The sequence below is a fragment of the Emys orbicularis genome, chromosome 6, assembly GCF_028017835.1.
Source record: "Emys orbicularis isolate rEmyOrb1 chromosome 6, rEmyOrb1.hap1, whole genome shotgun sequence".
NCBI lineage: Eukaryota > Metazoa > Chordata > Testudines > Emydidae > Emys > Emys orbicularis.
The window spans coordinates 45,887,444-45,902,900 of record NC_088688.1 but is presented as its reverse complement, the minus strand read 5'-3'; the positions used below and the strand labels follow the sequence as shown (position 1 = coordinate 45,902,900).

At 41.7% G+C, this 15,457-nt stretch overlaps 1 protein-coding gene across 1 annotated transcript in view; it reads left to right on the top strand.

Moving 5' to 3' along the window:
• PDE8B (phosphodiesterase 8B) overlaps positions 1 to 15,457 on the top strand; it is a 143,857-nt gene that overhangs the window by 59,068 nt on the left and 69,332 nt on the right. Inside the window, exon 2 of the mRNA XM_065406099.1 lies at positions 11,797 to 11,856. Within this exon, the coding sequence (XP_065262171.1) occupies positions 11,797 to 11,856 (60 nt within the window). The remainder of the gene's footprint in view (positions 1 to 11,796; positions 11,857 to 15,457) is intronic.

Below are 15,457 nucleotides of genomic sequence, written 5' to 3'. Positions count from 1 at the left end.
AGCTACGTTTTATGAGTATTCAACACCAAACCTGGGTGGCGGTAGGAAGAGTCATTAATCAGCCATGAACATCAGAAAAAAATGCACTATGGCAAACTTGCAACCCTAGCAATGAACTTCTGTATTCAAGGTCATGTCTGCAAGGAAGATGGCTAGAAACTTAATTTTCACTTTCAAATGAAAGCTGAGCTTTTCTTTGACATTTAGAGGGTTCCCAAATTGAGGGGGAAGGAGTCAGGGCAAGAACATGACTGACAGGCCCCAGAGGCCAGTTTGGGGGCCTGTGGTAAGGGCCTGATTATTTGTCTTTTCTATCTGACGGTAACAGTGTACACTATAACTGTGCCAGAAGTGAAGGACTCTCCTCACAACTAAGAACAACCAAGGTTGCCTCCCTGAGGCTCGGTTATTTACTATTGTGGCAGTGGAGCTTGGGGCTATTCCAGGATGGGATGTACACAGCCAATTGGTCTAATCCCTCTTTACCTGAGAAATAGCCAGTAAACAGTCACCAAATGCAGTAAAGAGAGAGGGGAAAACTGCCCTTTTCTGATTAAGTTTAGATTTGTGGAAAGCTCCTGAACATAGTCGTCATTAAATATTTAATTGCTTCCTTTCCTAACTTCCGGGAGCAATTTCAAATATAATTCTGTCCCAGTAAACTCCTAGTGACGTCATACAGCCCTGTAATTATGCCTCTCCCCACTGTAACAGCACAGAAGGGAGACTTTAAACTTCCATTATCCGCATCTGCAGCATGAGACAGGGCATTGGGTGGCACCTGGTGCAAATGTTGAGCTGGCAGTCTCTGGGACACATACAATCTCCTGTTTCATTCATTCACTTTTTGGAGGAGGATGAGTTTACATTAAAATTAGGTAACTGATTATTTTGCAGTCCAATAGTCTTTTATAAGCTGTGCACAAGTAGCCAGTTTAGGAGCTGGTGGAAGGTCATTAGAGCTATTTCGTTCACCGTAACACTGGGTTTTCTTTCTTACTGCTGCAATTACTGCTTTAGCTGTAGTTACTCGCTGACATTTATTAGATCACATTGCTCTCTCGAGGCTCTCATGCTGTCCATACTTACTTTATACCCATGTACCAATTACAAGGTGATGACAAGACCCTTTACAAAATTCTGGTGTGTCTAATCATATTTTTAGAAATTTCTCTCTCCTCTCCCTCCTCCCCCTCCCTCAGTGTCTGCATCACTGATGTGGTTCAGAGTTAGTTATAATAGCCTTTCGTAAGATTGACGTAACCAGATCTGACCTGATTCACCAGTGAGAAGTGACTCATCCTGCTACTGAAACGAGAATGGACAATAATGACAAATGGTTGTTCAGAATGAAATCTCAGAGACACTGAAGACCCATTCTGGACAGATTACACTTACCTTTGACAGATACTGGAGGGATTTGTCTTTTTTCTAATATTTTGGTGACACTAATAAAGCTTGTTGTGCCAATAAGTATTTAACAAAGTGAACCGGTGTGCTAGGGAACTACATAATACGTCTTCAGAGAGAACTGCATTTAAAAAGACAATATTCAAAAATAAGCTCATGGCAATTCTGTATCTTGTTAAAATTCCTTTTCTCCCCTCCCCCTGCCATACCCCCAATTTATAAAACTCACTGCTTGTGAAAAGACTTAAGCTGTATGTTTACTGCCTATCTATATATCTTGCTGGATTAAAATATAGGGATGTAAAGTCTGTGTTTACCTGTGAGTAGTTCACTACCATTATACTTGGAGTTACAGAAGACTCCTAGTTTTGGAGGAGTACTGAAGGGCCCGTTGTGCCTTTCTGTATTTGTAACACAGTCTAGTTAATATATGCGTAGCATCAGGTGCAGAACTGACTCTTCAGTGTGTCATAAAATCAGAATCAAACTGCTGTTGGAAACAGATGGATTCATCAGTCTATGTATGTGTTGTGATTTATTTTTCCTGTTCAGGAAAAAATATTGCCTTTTTTCAAATCAACAGGAGGGCCATGTATAAACATAGCTATGATCTTGAAATGAGATACCATTGATACGTTACTTTGTCACAGCCAATCCCTTACACTTAATGATTTGCGCAGCCATAGCACCATCCATTTACGTTTCTCAAGTATCATGTTGCTCTGGCACCGCTATCTTCCTACCACTACTAAGTAAATGTCCCTTTAAAATGCCACTTAAGACAATAGAATAAGAAGCCTGCAGTATTTTGAAAAGCTATTTTTAAAAGCAATAAATGCTTAGTTTTTCAGTAGTCTCCATCCTGAATGGATAAGTATGTATATTAATGCATGTAGTGTTGTAGCCATGTTGGTCCCAGACAAGGTGGGTGAGGTAATACCTTTTATTGGACCAACTTCTGTTGGTGAGAGAGACAAGCTTTTGAGTTACACAGAGCTCTTCTGAAGATATTACCTTTCCCACCTTGCCTCTATATTAATACATTCTGTAACAGGGTGGCTTGCATCTTAAGGGCTAGAGGCCTGAGGCTAGCCAAACCCTAGTTACTAAAGGCAGGTCTATACTATCACTTAAGTTGATCTAACTTACATCGCTCAGGGGTATGAAAAAGACACTCCCCTGAGCAACACAAATGACAGGGACCTAAGCACTGTCCACACCAGTGATATGTCGTCGGGAGAGGTTTTGCAAAGACTGCACCAATGTAGTGCTTCTAGTGTAGACCTGCCCTTAAATAAGCACACCTGAGCTGGGATCAGGTCATTCCCTTATAAGAGTAGCAGGAAGCTGCAGAAAGCTGTGGGTGTGGAGCTGGTGGTGCAGCTCTGTTCTACCTGCTTCTAGCCCCTGATGTAGGGGGGACATAGCTGAGGACAAGGGAATGTGGCAGGAGATCACCTCTTCGGTCTGGCTGTTTCAGAGTGCTAGAATGGCCCCCTTTGGGCTGTGTTCAGCTAAGCATAAACTAGAGTGGCCCCCAGGCTGCCCTAGTTTAAACAGAGGACCAAACCCTTCCCTGCTAGCCCTAGATTCCAGGGGTCACAAAATTAACTGTACTGAGATCACAGCTCAGAATCTGGGCCTTGATGTGTATGTGTAAGAAAAAAGTGTGGGAGGGGAGATTTGTCTGCATAGTGTAGAAAGGTTTCCAGCTCCTAGAGTATAGCCTCAGTTATCCAAATGTCTGGGGGAGGCTGAATAAATCCAGATCTCCTCAGAGTTTTTGATGTACTGCAGTAGAAGTCAAGAGACTCATCCCCGTTTGGGATAATTGTAATTTTACTGGCATAGCAAGCTGTCTGTTGCTCCAAAAATATTTTGTATTAACTAGATATTTATATGGCTAATAACATCCACAGTCACAGAGAGAATAGAAATGTATATAAGGTGAACCCTCATGGTGCAAGCCAACTATTGACTACCGAGGGCTAAGGAGACACTTCCCATAAGGGCAGGTTATTACATGATTATTCATGATGGGTGAAATCCTAGCCCTATAGAAGTCCAATATGACCCATTGACCTCAGTAGGGCCAGGATTTCACTGTATGGAGATTTTTACTTTTATATTTTTATTGTGTTTTGCACCTTCCTTTGATGCTTCTGGTAACAACCACAGTCTGAGACAATATATTCATCTGATCTGATCCAATATGGACAATTCCTATGTGCCTAAATTAACAACATAAATGTCACTCACATTGGTGACTTTTTTCCTATGAGAAGTCTAATTCCTATAATGATGATGTATTTCCAGACGAGCTTCTATTTCTGTGTGAATATGATTTAAAAAAAAAAAGAAAAACCTGGTACAATGCAATATTCTTACTGCCGTCATTTTTATACCAGACCTACATCTGTTCCATTAGCACTCAAGGAACTATTCTACAAATGTCAGCTGGATGTTTCAGGAGGTTGGTCTAAAATTGCTAGCAATTTGGTGTCTGGGCCTTTTACCTTTCTGAATTGCTTTCTTCTTAAGGTAGGCCCAGATTTTTTTTATGTACCCTTTTTATGCTGGCTGGCCTCTGCCTTTTTTCTTCTTTTGAGGCTTTACCTATGTACGGCTGGCTTACTTGTCTTTTCTTATCATTGTGATTTTACAACCTATAGGGCTAGATTTTGCATCTGCAGTTATTTAGCAGTGTGATCACTGTCACTTTATTTTATAGTGCGTACAATCCTACAGAAAATTAATAGGAAAACAGTTTCTGCCCCCAAGACCTTGTATTCTAAACTTTTAACTTGACACACAAGCAAGGATACAACATTTGCCAAGAATGGGGACAAAGAAAGGAGGATCCATGTCATAGGGCTGGCTCCTGCGATTGATTCTGTGCAGTTGAAGAGGTCTGCCTGCATTGAGTCAGCTGCAGGAGCAGGGTTGTAGAGTGTACAGTGACTCAGTTTAGGCATATGGTACAAAAGCCATAGTGACTCAGACCTAAATATCTGATTTGTGGCATTGTGGGCTGAAAATTTGGCCCATATTGTATAATCTTTAAGGTTTTTCTCTTCTTAATAGTGTTCTATGGGTGATTGGAAAATTATGCCTTTTCGTTGTCTGCTTAAGTGATTTCTGTTCTTAACTAGTTATCAACAGAGAATGTAATATGTAGCAGCTGTAAGCCCCGAGTTCATTCTGGGTCATGAACGTTGCTTATACATGTGAAAAGGAGGCCCTCTGAACTATGTGGTAAAATGTTCCATCCCTGATTTGCAGAATGATTTAGTAAACCATGGAGCAGGGAAGTGCTTTACTGTAAGAGAGAAAATCGGGGTGCATAGATACTGAAGATGTCTTAGCTGCGCACCAGGCTAATCCATTAGAAAAGGTCTCCCCTTTTTGAAAGTATATTTTGTAGTGATAGAGCTTGTTGAAGTTTTCCATAGTGTAGGCTGTAGAAAAGACAAGTTCTCGTGACCCACAAAAAAAGTTGTTTTAAAATAAAGTAGCCTAAAATAAAACATCTTCTTAAAAACAGAAGTTATTCTAAAATCAGTCTGAATCCTTTGCAGACCAAAAATATCTTCAGGGATACTGGTAAAAATTGCAAGCAGCCAGATGATCCAATTTATAAAAATCTAGACTGAGGCAATCATGAAGAAAGGAGATAATCTTCAAATAGTTATCAATCCCCGGTTTCCTTTCTGAAAGGTTCTAGTTCTGCAAGGAATAAGGTTAATAATGAAAGAGCAAGACTGATACCTCACAATGTAGAAAATCTCATTTTTTCTAAAGGCTAATCTGCCAATTTTGAGCTATTTTTTCCTATGCCAGTATTTTGGAAAAGGATGATGATCAACCTACAGTTCTCTCTCCTACACAATGCTGCCATTTTAATACTTACACAAAGTGTATAAGGGATTTTTCCAGAGAGAGGCACTCAAGTATGCTGAGGCACAAAAAATTGGTATAAATTCAGATAAACTTTGTTTTAAAAATCCAAACTTTTGGTTCTTATAAAAACCAAACCACTGGAACTTGGACAAAAAATTAGTGCTGGCTGTAGGTGTGATCACTTTGCAGTATGTTCTGGCTGGTACGGGGGGGCAGGGGCAATGGATGTTGAAAAAAATGAATAAGGAGAGGTAGGTTGTCTGAATTCAGGAAGACCGAGATCACACATCCGTTTTCCCCAAGCATATGATCTGTATCTACCTGGATGCTGACACCAAAGAAACCATCCATAAATATGTATTATTTGTATTCCCGTAGCATCTAGGAGCCCTACCTATGGACCAGGGCCACACTGTGCTAAAGGCTGTACAAATACAGAATAAAAAGACCATTCCTGACAATCGAAGTATAAGACAAGGTACAACAGATGGATACAGGCAGACAAATGGCGAGTACAAGGAAATAAAGAGATAGTATTACTCAGTATGCTGGGCAGTGGTATCAGTGCACCGCAGCCTGACCATTGTCTTTTTTGTGTGTGCACATCATGATAGAGAAGAGTTTTTTTGTTTTTTTTTTTATGGAAGGATTTCAAGGATGGTAATGAGTTAGTTTTGTGGATGTTTATGGGGAGCTCCTCCTAAGCATAAGGGGCAGCATGGGAGAAAACACAAAGGGGCTTATTTGACAATTTTAACAAGTGGGCAATGGAGACTGGCTTCATGGGATGATCAGAGGTGGCAGCTGACACCTTGATAATGAATGAGAGAGGATAGGTAGGAGGCAGATAGGCCATGAAGGGCCACAAAAGTGAAGACAGCCAGCTTATGTTTGATATGATACAGAAGGGGGAGCCATGGGAGCAGGGAAAGCCCTAAGTTTTTTGCCCAGGGCTGAAAATGTTTTTGGTTCCCTTCCCCACTGACCACCTAGCCAGCTGGGCCCCACCGTCCCGTCCCCCCCCCCAAAAAAGCAAGCAAACAAACAAAACTAAAACAACCAAAAACCCCACAGCAATGCACAGCTGGGTGCAGAGCATTGTATCACCCCTAGAAGTTGGCATCCAGAGAGGCTGCCCTGCTCACCCACCCCTAGGGCTGGCTCTGCGGTGGAGGGATTCAAAACAATGGACTAAGAAAATTATCTTTTCAGTATCTTACTGAATATGGATATGAGCTGGCCAAAGATTGCCTTTGTCAAGACCAGAAAGAATGATGTTGCAATAATCAAGGTGCAAGATGATGAGTGCCTGGATGAGAGTTTTTGCTGTGTGGATGGATAGGAAAAGCTGTATCTTAGAGATGTTATGTAGAAAGAATCAGCAAGAGTAAGACATAATTTGTATATGAGGACTGAGAGAGAGGTCCCAGTCAAAGAGGACACCCACGTTATGGGCCTCAGTGACAGCAAGGGTGGTGGTGGTGTCCACAGAGATCAAGAAAGGAGATAACAGGGAGGGCTGTGTTTTACCCATATTGAGTTGAGCTGATGGCTAGACATTCACAAGGAGATGTCAGAGAGAGAAGGTGTAGCAGACGGCATGAGTTTACATAGAATTTCGGTAGAGACATTTTTGAATAGTCCATGAATGCCAGGTAGTTCAATTCCCAATGTCTTACATGGCTGCAATATGTAACTAGGTTCTTCTGTCACACCCATTGTTGTACTATCTGAGCAGGGTACTACTACTAGAAGATGTGTGTATTCAAATATAGAAGCATAACTATGGCAGGGGTCTTATAGTTCTTCAGTAGCATGAGAAGTTTAATGAAGAGATTGCCCATCAGAGATTTTTATTAGTTTGCTTAATATTAGATACAGTCTGGTATTCACTGTATAAACTGTTTTGTTTGGCACTCTTTAGAGCATTCCAGATCTCTAAACTGGTTCCACAATCAAGTGCTTTAACTGTAACATATCTGGCAGACATTGCTGGAGATTAGGGTATTTTTAAAAAAAAATTAAGGTGAGTAAATCGGAATGCTGATTTTCAGTGAGTCTCAACCCAGCCTTCTCTTCTGTGCGTGTATCTTTGTGTAGGCACACCTGCATGAGTATTGCTGTGCATTATTGCCTGTGCAAGAGACTCTTTTTGACATGAAAGTTGTATCATGTGATCATGCCTCTAATAGTTTGAGCCACACAAAGTGGTGGTTTTTTTACTGCAAATAGCAGTTTTCACCATAAAAAAAATTGTCCTGAAAATGTAAGTTCTGCTGTTTTTGTAAAACTAATAAAGTATAAACTCAGCTTTACTTTCTGAACTCTTGCAAGAATGAATAAGAATCAGAATTTGAAAGCTTAACAACAACAACAACAACAACAGACTCACTTTTAACTGTGGCTTCAATTCAATTGACTCCATGTAGGCAGACTCCTCAGTCTGCACAGAGCTGCATTGATTTCATTGGGGCCTTGAATGAAAGCCAGTTACAGGACTGGGATCTGTATTTGTAAATTACAGAAAACTGCCTTCACACAGGCAGTTGCTTGTGGTATGCTTCTCCTGAGCTACCTGTGCTGTCAGAGCTGGTATAGCAGCTTCACAGCTCCAGCTTCAGCTGTGTAGAATAGAGCCAGAAGCATGAAAACAAAAATCAGGAACTCTGAGAGGTCAAAGGATCCGCCAGTTAATACCTTGCATCAGGGAATTAACCCTGCTGATGAACTACTTCTGCTTTCCGAGTTTTTTTGTATTATATATCACTGAGGACACCCTACCTTGTTTTGTCCAAGACACAACAATTGAATCAGAAATGTAGATCTGTGTGGTGATCAATCAGTTTGCCATTCTCGTTGGTTTGGATATCAACAAAAGAACGGTTACTCAGAGACTTCTTTCTGGTGCTTCTGGGTTGGCTGTATCAATAAACCAAAGTACATGCAAACAAATAAAATAAGCCCTGTCTGTACTAGGGAAACATTTCAAAACAATCCCACAACTACTAATAGTTTCCCCTGGGGTAAATCAGGCTAAGAGACCTAGTATAGATGGACGTCTAGCTACCACATGCATTATAAACTCTGAATGATCTAATCCTGCTCAGAGCAGATATAATTCATATGTAGTGCTTAAAATAATAGTGGTTGCCTTGCTAACAGAGATGGAGCAAAACTGGTGTTAAATGAAACTTTTTTTTGACAAATGTTAACTTAGACAGTGCTATGCAGTATATGGGATTGATTTTTAAGAGTTGTTTGAGCTGACACCCTGACCATCTGGAGAAATTGAGATCAGTTCCCCTTCCCCTAGAAACTGCCCTATTTTTATAGACCCCATGATTAGTAATGAAGTGTAGCTGCCTTTTGTCTATCAGGTTCCAAAGGGATCTCACTGTCTTTTTAAATCTGGAATTGACAGAAGAGCTCTTTTGGCTCCTAGCTTCCCCTTTAGTCCTCTTGTTGCACTGTTGAGGCCGATGCTGCTTCTCTTTATTAGCTAAAATGTGTATGATTACCACAAGAACCTTTTGGGGGATTCCAAAGGGTCAGTGCCATCTGTCACTGGGACACTGTAGTTAGGAGGCTTTGGAAGGAGAACTCAGGTTTGATCATTGGAGTGTCTTTATGGTGTGCTCTGGTTGTCACAAATCTTCATATACAATTTATTTTTTTATATATTAAGTTAGTTTGTTCAAATGATTCTCAGGCGATTGTCTGAACAACTGTTTTGTTGCCACATAACATCACCATTGACTTTCAGTACAAGATCTCCTTAAATCTATTTAAATCTACTATTCCTCTGTAACTAGCCTCATTATGCACTCATAATTTCACAGAACATTTAATTATAAATTTTCATTTCCATTCTGATAACCTAACGCATGCAATGTTGTGACATTCTGTACCTTGGGGGAGCACTCTGTAACCCTCCCATATTCCTCATCTGTATATAATTGTGATATTACCTTACAAGGCATGCTTTATATATATCAGGGGAAAGGTTATGACCTGCTGAAAGTCATTTCTCTATTCATATATGTATATCATTTATGCATGTGAAGTTATGAGAATTATGTTTTATGGTCACTAAAACATGCGGTAAGTTGGGGAATCAGCCAGATATTAGCACCCCAGAGGCAACAGCAAGGAAAGTAACCAATGCCTGGGCGTGGTGTCAAAAGACCCATCAACAGCCATTGTCCAGCAAGGGAACTACAATTCAATGACTCACCGGCATGAGGCCATACCAGTGGAATTGCTTAACCTTACCTGGAGACCAGCAATGCCCCCCAGACATGCCTGGACTTGTGTTTTCCAAGCACGTGGACTGAGGGTATAAAACCAAACACAGGGGGGCCATGTGGGGCCTTCTCCTGCCCGCACCTACGCTGCAAGTAACTAAGGGCATGTCTTCACTAGCAATGTTAAAGCGCTGCCACGGTCGTGGCACCAGTGCTCCCGCAGCTAGTGGTTGTGGCACCAGCGCTGGTAGCTGAGCTGCGCTCCGACTTGTCTACACTGGCACTTTACAGCGCTGAAACTTGCTGTGCTCGGGGGGGTTCACACCCCGAGCGAGAAAGTAGCAGTGCTGCCAAGTGTCAGTGTAGACAAGCCCTAAGACACTGAGAAGAAGACAAGACTCCAACAAGGAGATTGGCCCAGGTTTAAGGAACAAACCTGTATATTAAGGACTGCAACATCTGGTGGGGTGAGAACCTGCTTAGTCTAGTTGTTGCCCAGTCTAATAGGGTTGAGCGTTTAGACTGCGTGCTTATATTTTATTTTCTAACTAACTCTGACTTTTTGCCTATCGCTTAAAATCTGCCTTTTATAGTCAATAAATTTGTTTAATTGTTTAGCTTTACCAGTGAGTTTGTATGAAGAGTGGGGCGAATCTGCTCAGGTTTCGTGAAGGCTGGTGTATGTCCATTTTCCATTGTTGAAGTGGTGAACCAATTAATAAATCTGCACTGCCCATCTTGAGCAGTGCAAGATGGTATATTCCTGGGGTTCAGTGCTGGGGGGGGGGGGAATGGGACTGGGCTGGTGCCTTTCTCTGTGTGATTCATGAGTGGCTCTGGGAGCATTCATGCAATATAGCTGGGTGTGGGGCTCCACATGCTGTTGTGCTGAGTGATCACAGCGCCTGGAGGGGTTTGCTGCTGGTCGCTAGCAAGGCATTGTGAGAGACAGCCGAGGCTGGAGAGAGTTCAGGGGGCACAGTGGTCCCACAGTTCCAGGCTGCACCGCGGGGGGGATCCCGTCACAAATGTAACTTCTCTTTGCACATGGCAGTTGATCAAATGAGCAATGTAGCTTTCACTATTTTGTGTGAGAAAAGGAACTCTTCGGGTTTGTAGCTTATATATTAGGAAATGATAGGTTCTTTGGAGTTTAATGTCTTGGAGTAGTGCCTATGGTATGAACACCCTTTGACGTGTGTTGAACTGAGAAGAATCAAGGCTTAGTGATGCATGAAAGCCAAACATGTCAGTCATAACTACATAATTATACTGTGTCTCACGTGCAGGTAACACTATGTTAATACTTAACAGGGATCGTATTCTTTAAGGAAGAGAAAACCGTACACTAAAATTATACACATTTAATGTTCAAATATAATCCTTTGCAAGGTATCAGATTTAAGAACAAAAAGACACCTTTACTGAATGCTGCAGCAATATAATACTGTGCTTCCCAGGTTCCTGGGTCACAAATAAAGGTCCTCGCACTCCTGCCTGGAATTAGGATTTCATTTTATATCTGACTCATGGAGCAATTTCTTTAGCTTACCTTTAACAGGCAGTCAGGGTAGTCACTGAACAGGAGAGTGGAGATTTACACTCTCTGAGAAGTGACACTTTTAAATAAAGTGCCCATTGATTAGAAGTAGCTTGAGGGCATTCTGACTTTCCACTGCAGTTAGATATTGGTGTGGGAGGACCTGTGCATTGTTTAGTCTGTGTGACAATATTCTATAACTCTGTGAATTTAAGACGATCTCAAGAGAAATGAAACATTAGTATAAAGAAAAAGTATATTAAGTTGCATCAAACTGCACAAGAAACTGGTCTAAAGCAACAGTCCAACTTCTTTATAATATAGCAACTGACCAGCCATAAATGTTGTCAGTTTTATTGTGTTGGCACTTATCATAATGAATTAATGTGGATGTTTCCTGATTGTACTCTGCCAGGCATAGCAGTGATGCATTTTCCTGGAAATTCTATAGGCCATGGTTCAAAAAAAAAAAACACCAGCCCTAAACCCATAGCTTTCAAATAAGCGTTCTAAAAAGAAATTCACTTATTTAAGCAAACCCATAAAACATTTTTTTTAAAAGACTGTTAGTCATGTGCTTTTCTTCCCTTCAGAATGTTTTATAGAATCACATTTTTATTGTTCTGTTTGATCTTTCTTGCAAAATCCTATCTATTAATGTGAGCTGGAACTGAAAACAACTTTTGCATTTCTCTCATTTAGCAGGCTTCAACTACAGAGGTACAAATTGGACCCATGAGACTGACACAAGATCCTGTTCAGGTAGGACTTTGTTTCAATGTGATGGTCCTGTAAGTTCTGTGTGAAAGTGCAAAGGAATTAAAGGCTCAATCCATGTATAACTATTAAAAAGTCATTGCCCAACCGACCACTTGTATTAGAATGCACATCAATATTGCTAAATTACACGTCTCCTTCTTGAAGCTATGTTGCAGCTCAAGAGTTACATACAGAAACATGGTGCAGGCAGTATCCATCAGGAGTATTGTTGGACTCTGGATATTTTTGTTTTTTCCTCAGTTTGGAATGCAGTTATTGAACTATGCAAGAAATTCTTCAGAAAAGCATCTCGGCCTCTTACGAGAGTGAAGAAGCTTGGTGTGGAAAGGCAGCATAAATTCTGCTGCATATAAAGTCTTTCAAGAGTGGAAAGTAGGGTCCTTCTGTTCTTGGAGCCAAAACTACACAAGCAGATTTGGATCTAGATACTTGAAAACAATTCCCACAAAATTTAGGGAAGGTTTGGACTTAAGCTTTTCCAATTTTGGACCATCTTTAGGAAGAAAATGTGACTAGTAAAGTTTTTAACATGGTGGTTCTCAGCATTTTATAGAGCTGAGAAACCATTCTTTCTGGCTAGTGTCTTTGTTACTAATAATGCCACTTTTTTTTAATATGAGAAAAGCATGTAATAGAATCCTGAAAACTGTTCTGCTCAATGATCTTCATGAAACTTATTGTGCCCATATGTGAAATGTAGTAGCTGACATTTGAAGAAAGCTGTTGCATTCTGCTAATCATCTGGTAACAGGTATAAAACCATTCTTTTCTAATTTATGCAGGAAGGAATAATACATAACTTTTATGGACAGTAGCAGCAAATCAAATTCTTACTACTTGTACCTGTTACCCTCTAGAACAGTTGGTTTAATGCTACAACATTTCACAGTACCTGGCTAGATAGCTATAGAAAGTTCCCCACTAATGAAAGTTGCTCAGGCAGGCACCAGCAGTTTAATTGAAATGGCAATTGAGCTTTGTGACTGTAATGTGCTGAGGACTGAACTACAATGCTAGAATGAATATGCACTTAAAGTAATGAACTCTTTGACCACTTCGGAGACCACATTCCCTAAAGCGCACAATTTCTTCGGTTTACCTACAAGCCTGGGAAGAAACCAATGCACAAAGCATGTAAATATGCAGTGACAAGCAAAGCACTCAAAGAGAGGCCACTAAAATAGAACCATTCCTGTCAGTTGCTTCTACCAACCAGAAACTCTTTTCTAAGTGTTCTAGAATTTTCAGTCCTGATACAATACTGTAAAACACTCCATTACTGAGTTAAAGGTCATTGAGTCACTCCCTTTGCTGGAGGATGGCAGAACAGGACAAAGAGAATTGTGCTCTGACAGGTTACAAGTACAAGAAATCAAATGAGTCCCAGCAATAGTGGCTGAACTATGGCTCAGCATACAATTGCTCTTGCTCATACTTACTACAATTTCTATAGGTTTTTTTCTGTTATGGTAGATAGGATACATGCAGTGCTTAATTTGTTATGGAAGAATTAGCCCCAGCAAGCCCCAGCACAAATTAAGCACAGATGCACCCACTATCCCATACACCCGACCCTGCCTATCCCCCATCCCGCACACAGTGCATGCACTCCCAACCTACACCCTATCAAGAACACCCACCCCAAACATACGCCCATGCCCGGTACAATTGTTCCAGGGATGCTGGTGCTTTAGTTTCCAAATTGGTCAGGGGACACTGGAGAGCAGCACCGTGTCTCCTCCCCCCACCCCAACCATTGCTCTCTCAATGCCAAGGTGTGTGTTAATTTTCCACCCCACCCGATCCATCGCTCCCATACAAAGGGGCTGTGGTCTTCCCCAATTGAAGTCAGATCGCTCCGCTCTTGGCCTGAATCGGGGCACTTACCCAACTGGAATCCCTTGTGGGGAAGAGCACCCCATCTCTTGTGAAAGGGGGTCCAGAATTGGGCCCAGCTTTCACTTCCTGGTGCGGGTTCCGTGATGGGGATGGGCTGGGCAGTGCCCCCCTACTGAGCCTGGCTGCTGCCTGGGTCTGCAGCAGCCGGGATTGCGGGCACCATGGTGGGATTAGCGCCTCCCCCCGAGCCAGAGCATAGAGCTGCCTCCCCAGTTGGTGCATCTTGCGTGCCCTGCTCCGTGTGCCTGCCATGCCTCCCCCAGCAGGGTCTGCGCATGGCACTGGGGCTGCCTCCTGGAGCCTCCCTCCTGTCCCAGTGCCCTACTGCCCCTGCCCCACACTGCACCCTGGCTGCATGGTCACCTCCCCAGTCCCTGACACCTCACCTCTCTCCTCACTGCCAGTACTTGGGAGTCTCTGCCCCTCCTGGGCCTCCCAGGGGGCAGTGGCCTCCTCGCAGGAGCCCCCCAGGAAGCCAAGGGGGCACTGGCGGATGCAGTGCTGGAGTGTGGCATCCCCAGCCCCAAAGGACTCTCAGCCTAGGATGCAGGAGCTCTGCTTGCATTGATTTAACCACAGCTGCACCCACTGGGCGTTGGACAGGCTCAGCGTGGGGGACGGGGGGAACTGGAGCCTGTGCGTGAAGCGGCTTCAGCCCCAGTGCAGAAAGGATGCTCTGTGGCCAGCGTGAGCCTCCTGCTGCCTGTGTTGGGACCGGAAACTGACCTGCCAAACCCAGAGGTGTCCGGGCTCAACCCTGGCACAAATTAAGCATTGGATGGATGTCCAATGCTAGTTCTTGGTTTATAATTTGTGCACTTAGTGATCCCAGATGACCGAGAATGTAACTTAAAAGTTTACAAAACAATATATATTAACTGTTGAAACACAATAACCTTTTTATTCTCATTCTGTAACACTGCTTTAACAATACAAGGTTCAGTTTTATTTTTGTCTCATTTATCTATACATTTTACACACACGGCTATGTGACAGAATCTTAAATTGCTCTGAGAAGCAAAGCATAAACAGTGATGCAAGAAATAAAGCTTTTGTGGAAATGATACAAGAAACAAAGCATTTCTATCCTCTATGCACGTGTAATTAAATTTAAGTTTATAATTGCCATAAAATGTTGAAACTTTTTCTGTACCAAATACTGGTCTAAATAATGATTTGATCAAATGAAATAGTTCCTTCGTGTTCTCTTATGCTTGTAGAACTATAACTAGCTTCAGTAGTAGAACAGTGTCTTTGTTTTTCATGGAATTTTAACATAAATGTGTGGAACTTTTCAGGAAAAAAATGTTCTTCGAACTTTGATAGTTTGCACTAGGATGGGCAAGAAAATATTTAACAAGTAAAACTGTTCTCTCCACATTTATGTGAAAGTTCTCTTCAGTGTCCTTAGCAGAAATCATGTTTCTCTAAATACTGTCGTGCTAGTGTTAGCTGTTGTGATGTATTTTAAATTAACATTCATCATGTAGGAAGGGAGAGTAAAAAACAACCCTAAAGCATTTGTTTTTTTTTTAAACGACAGTTGGTTGTAGATGGTCTTTTGTCCATAGTTCTTTTAAAGAGATAATCTACAGTATTGCATAAAAGCCAAAATATGGTTAAAAACATTATATAAGTTAATTTCCATATAAGAAAGGCATTATTATACAGTATTATTTTTATT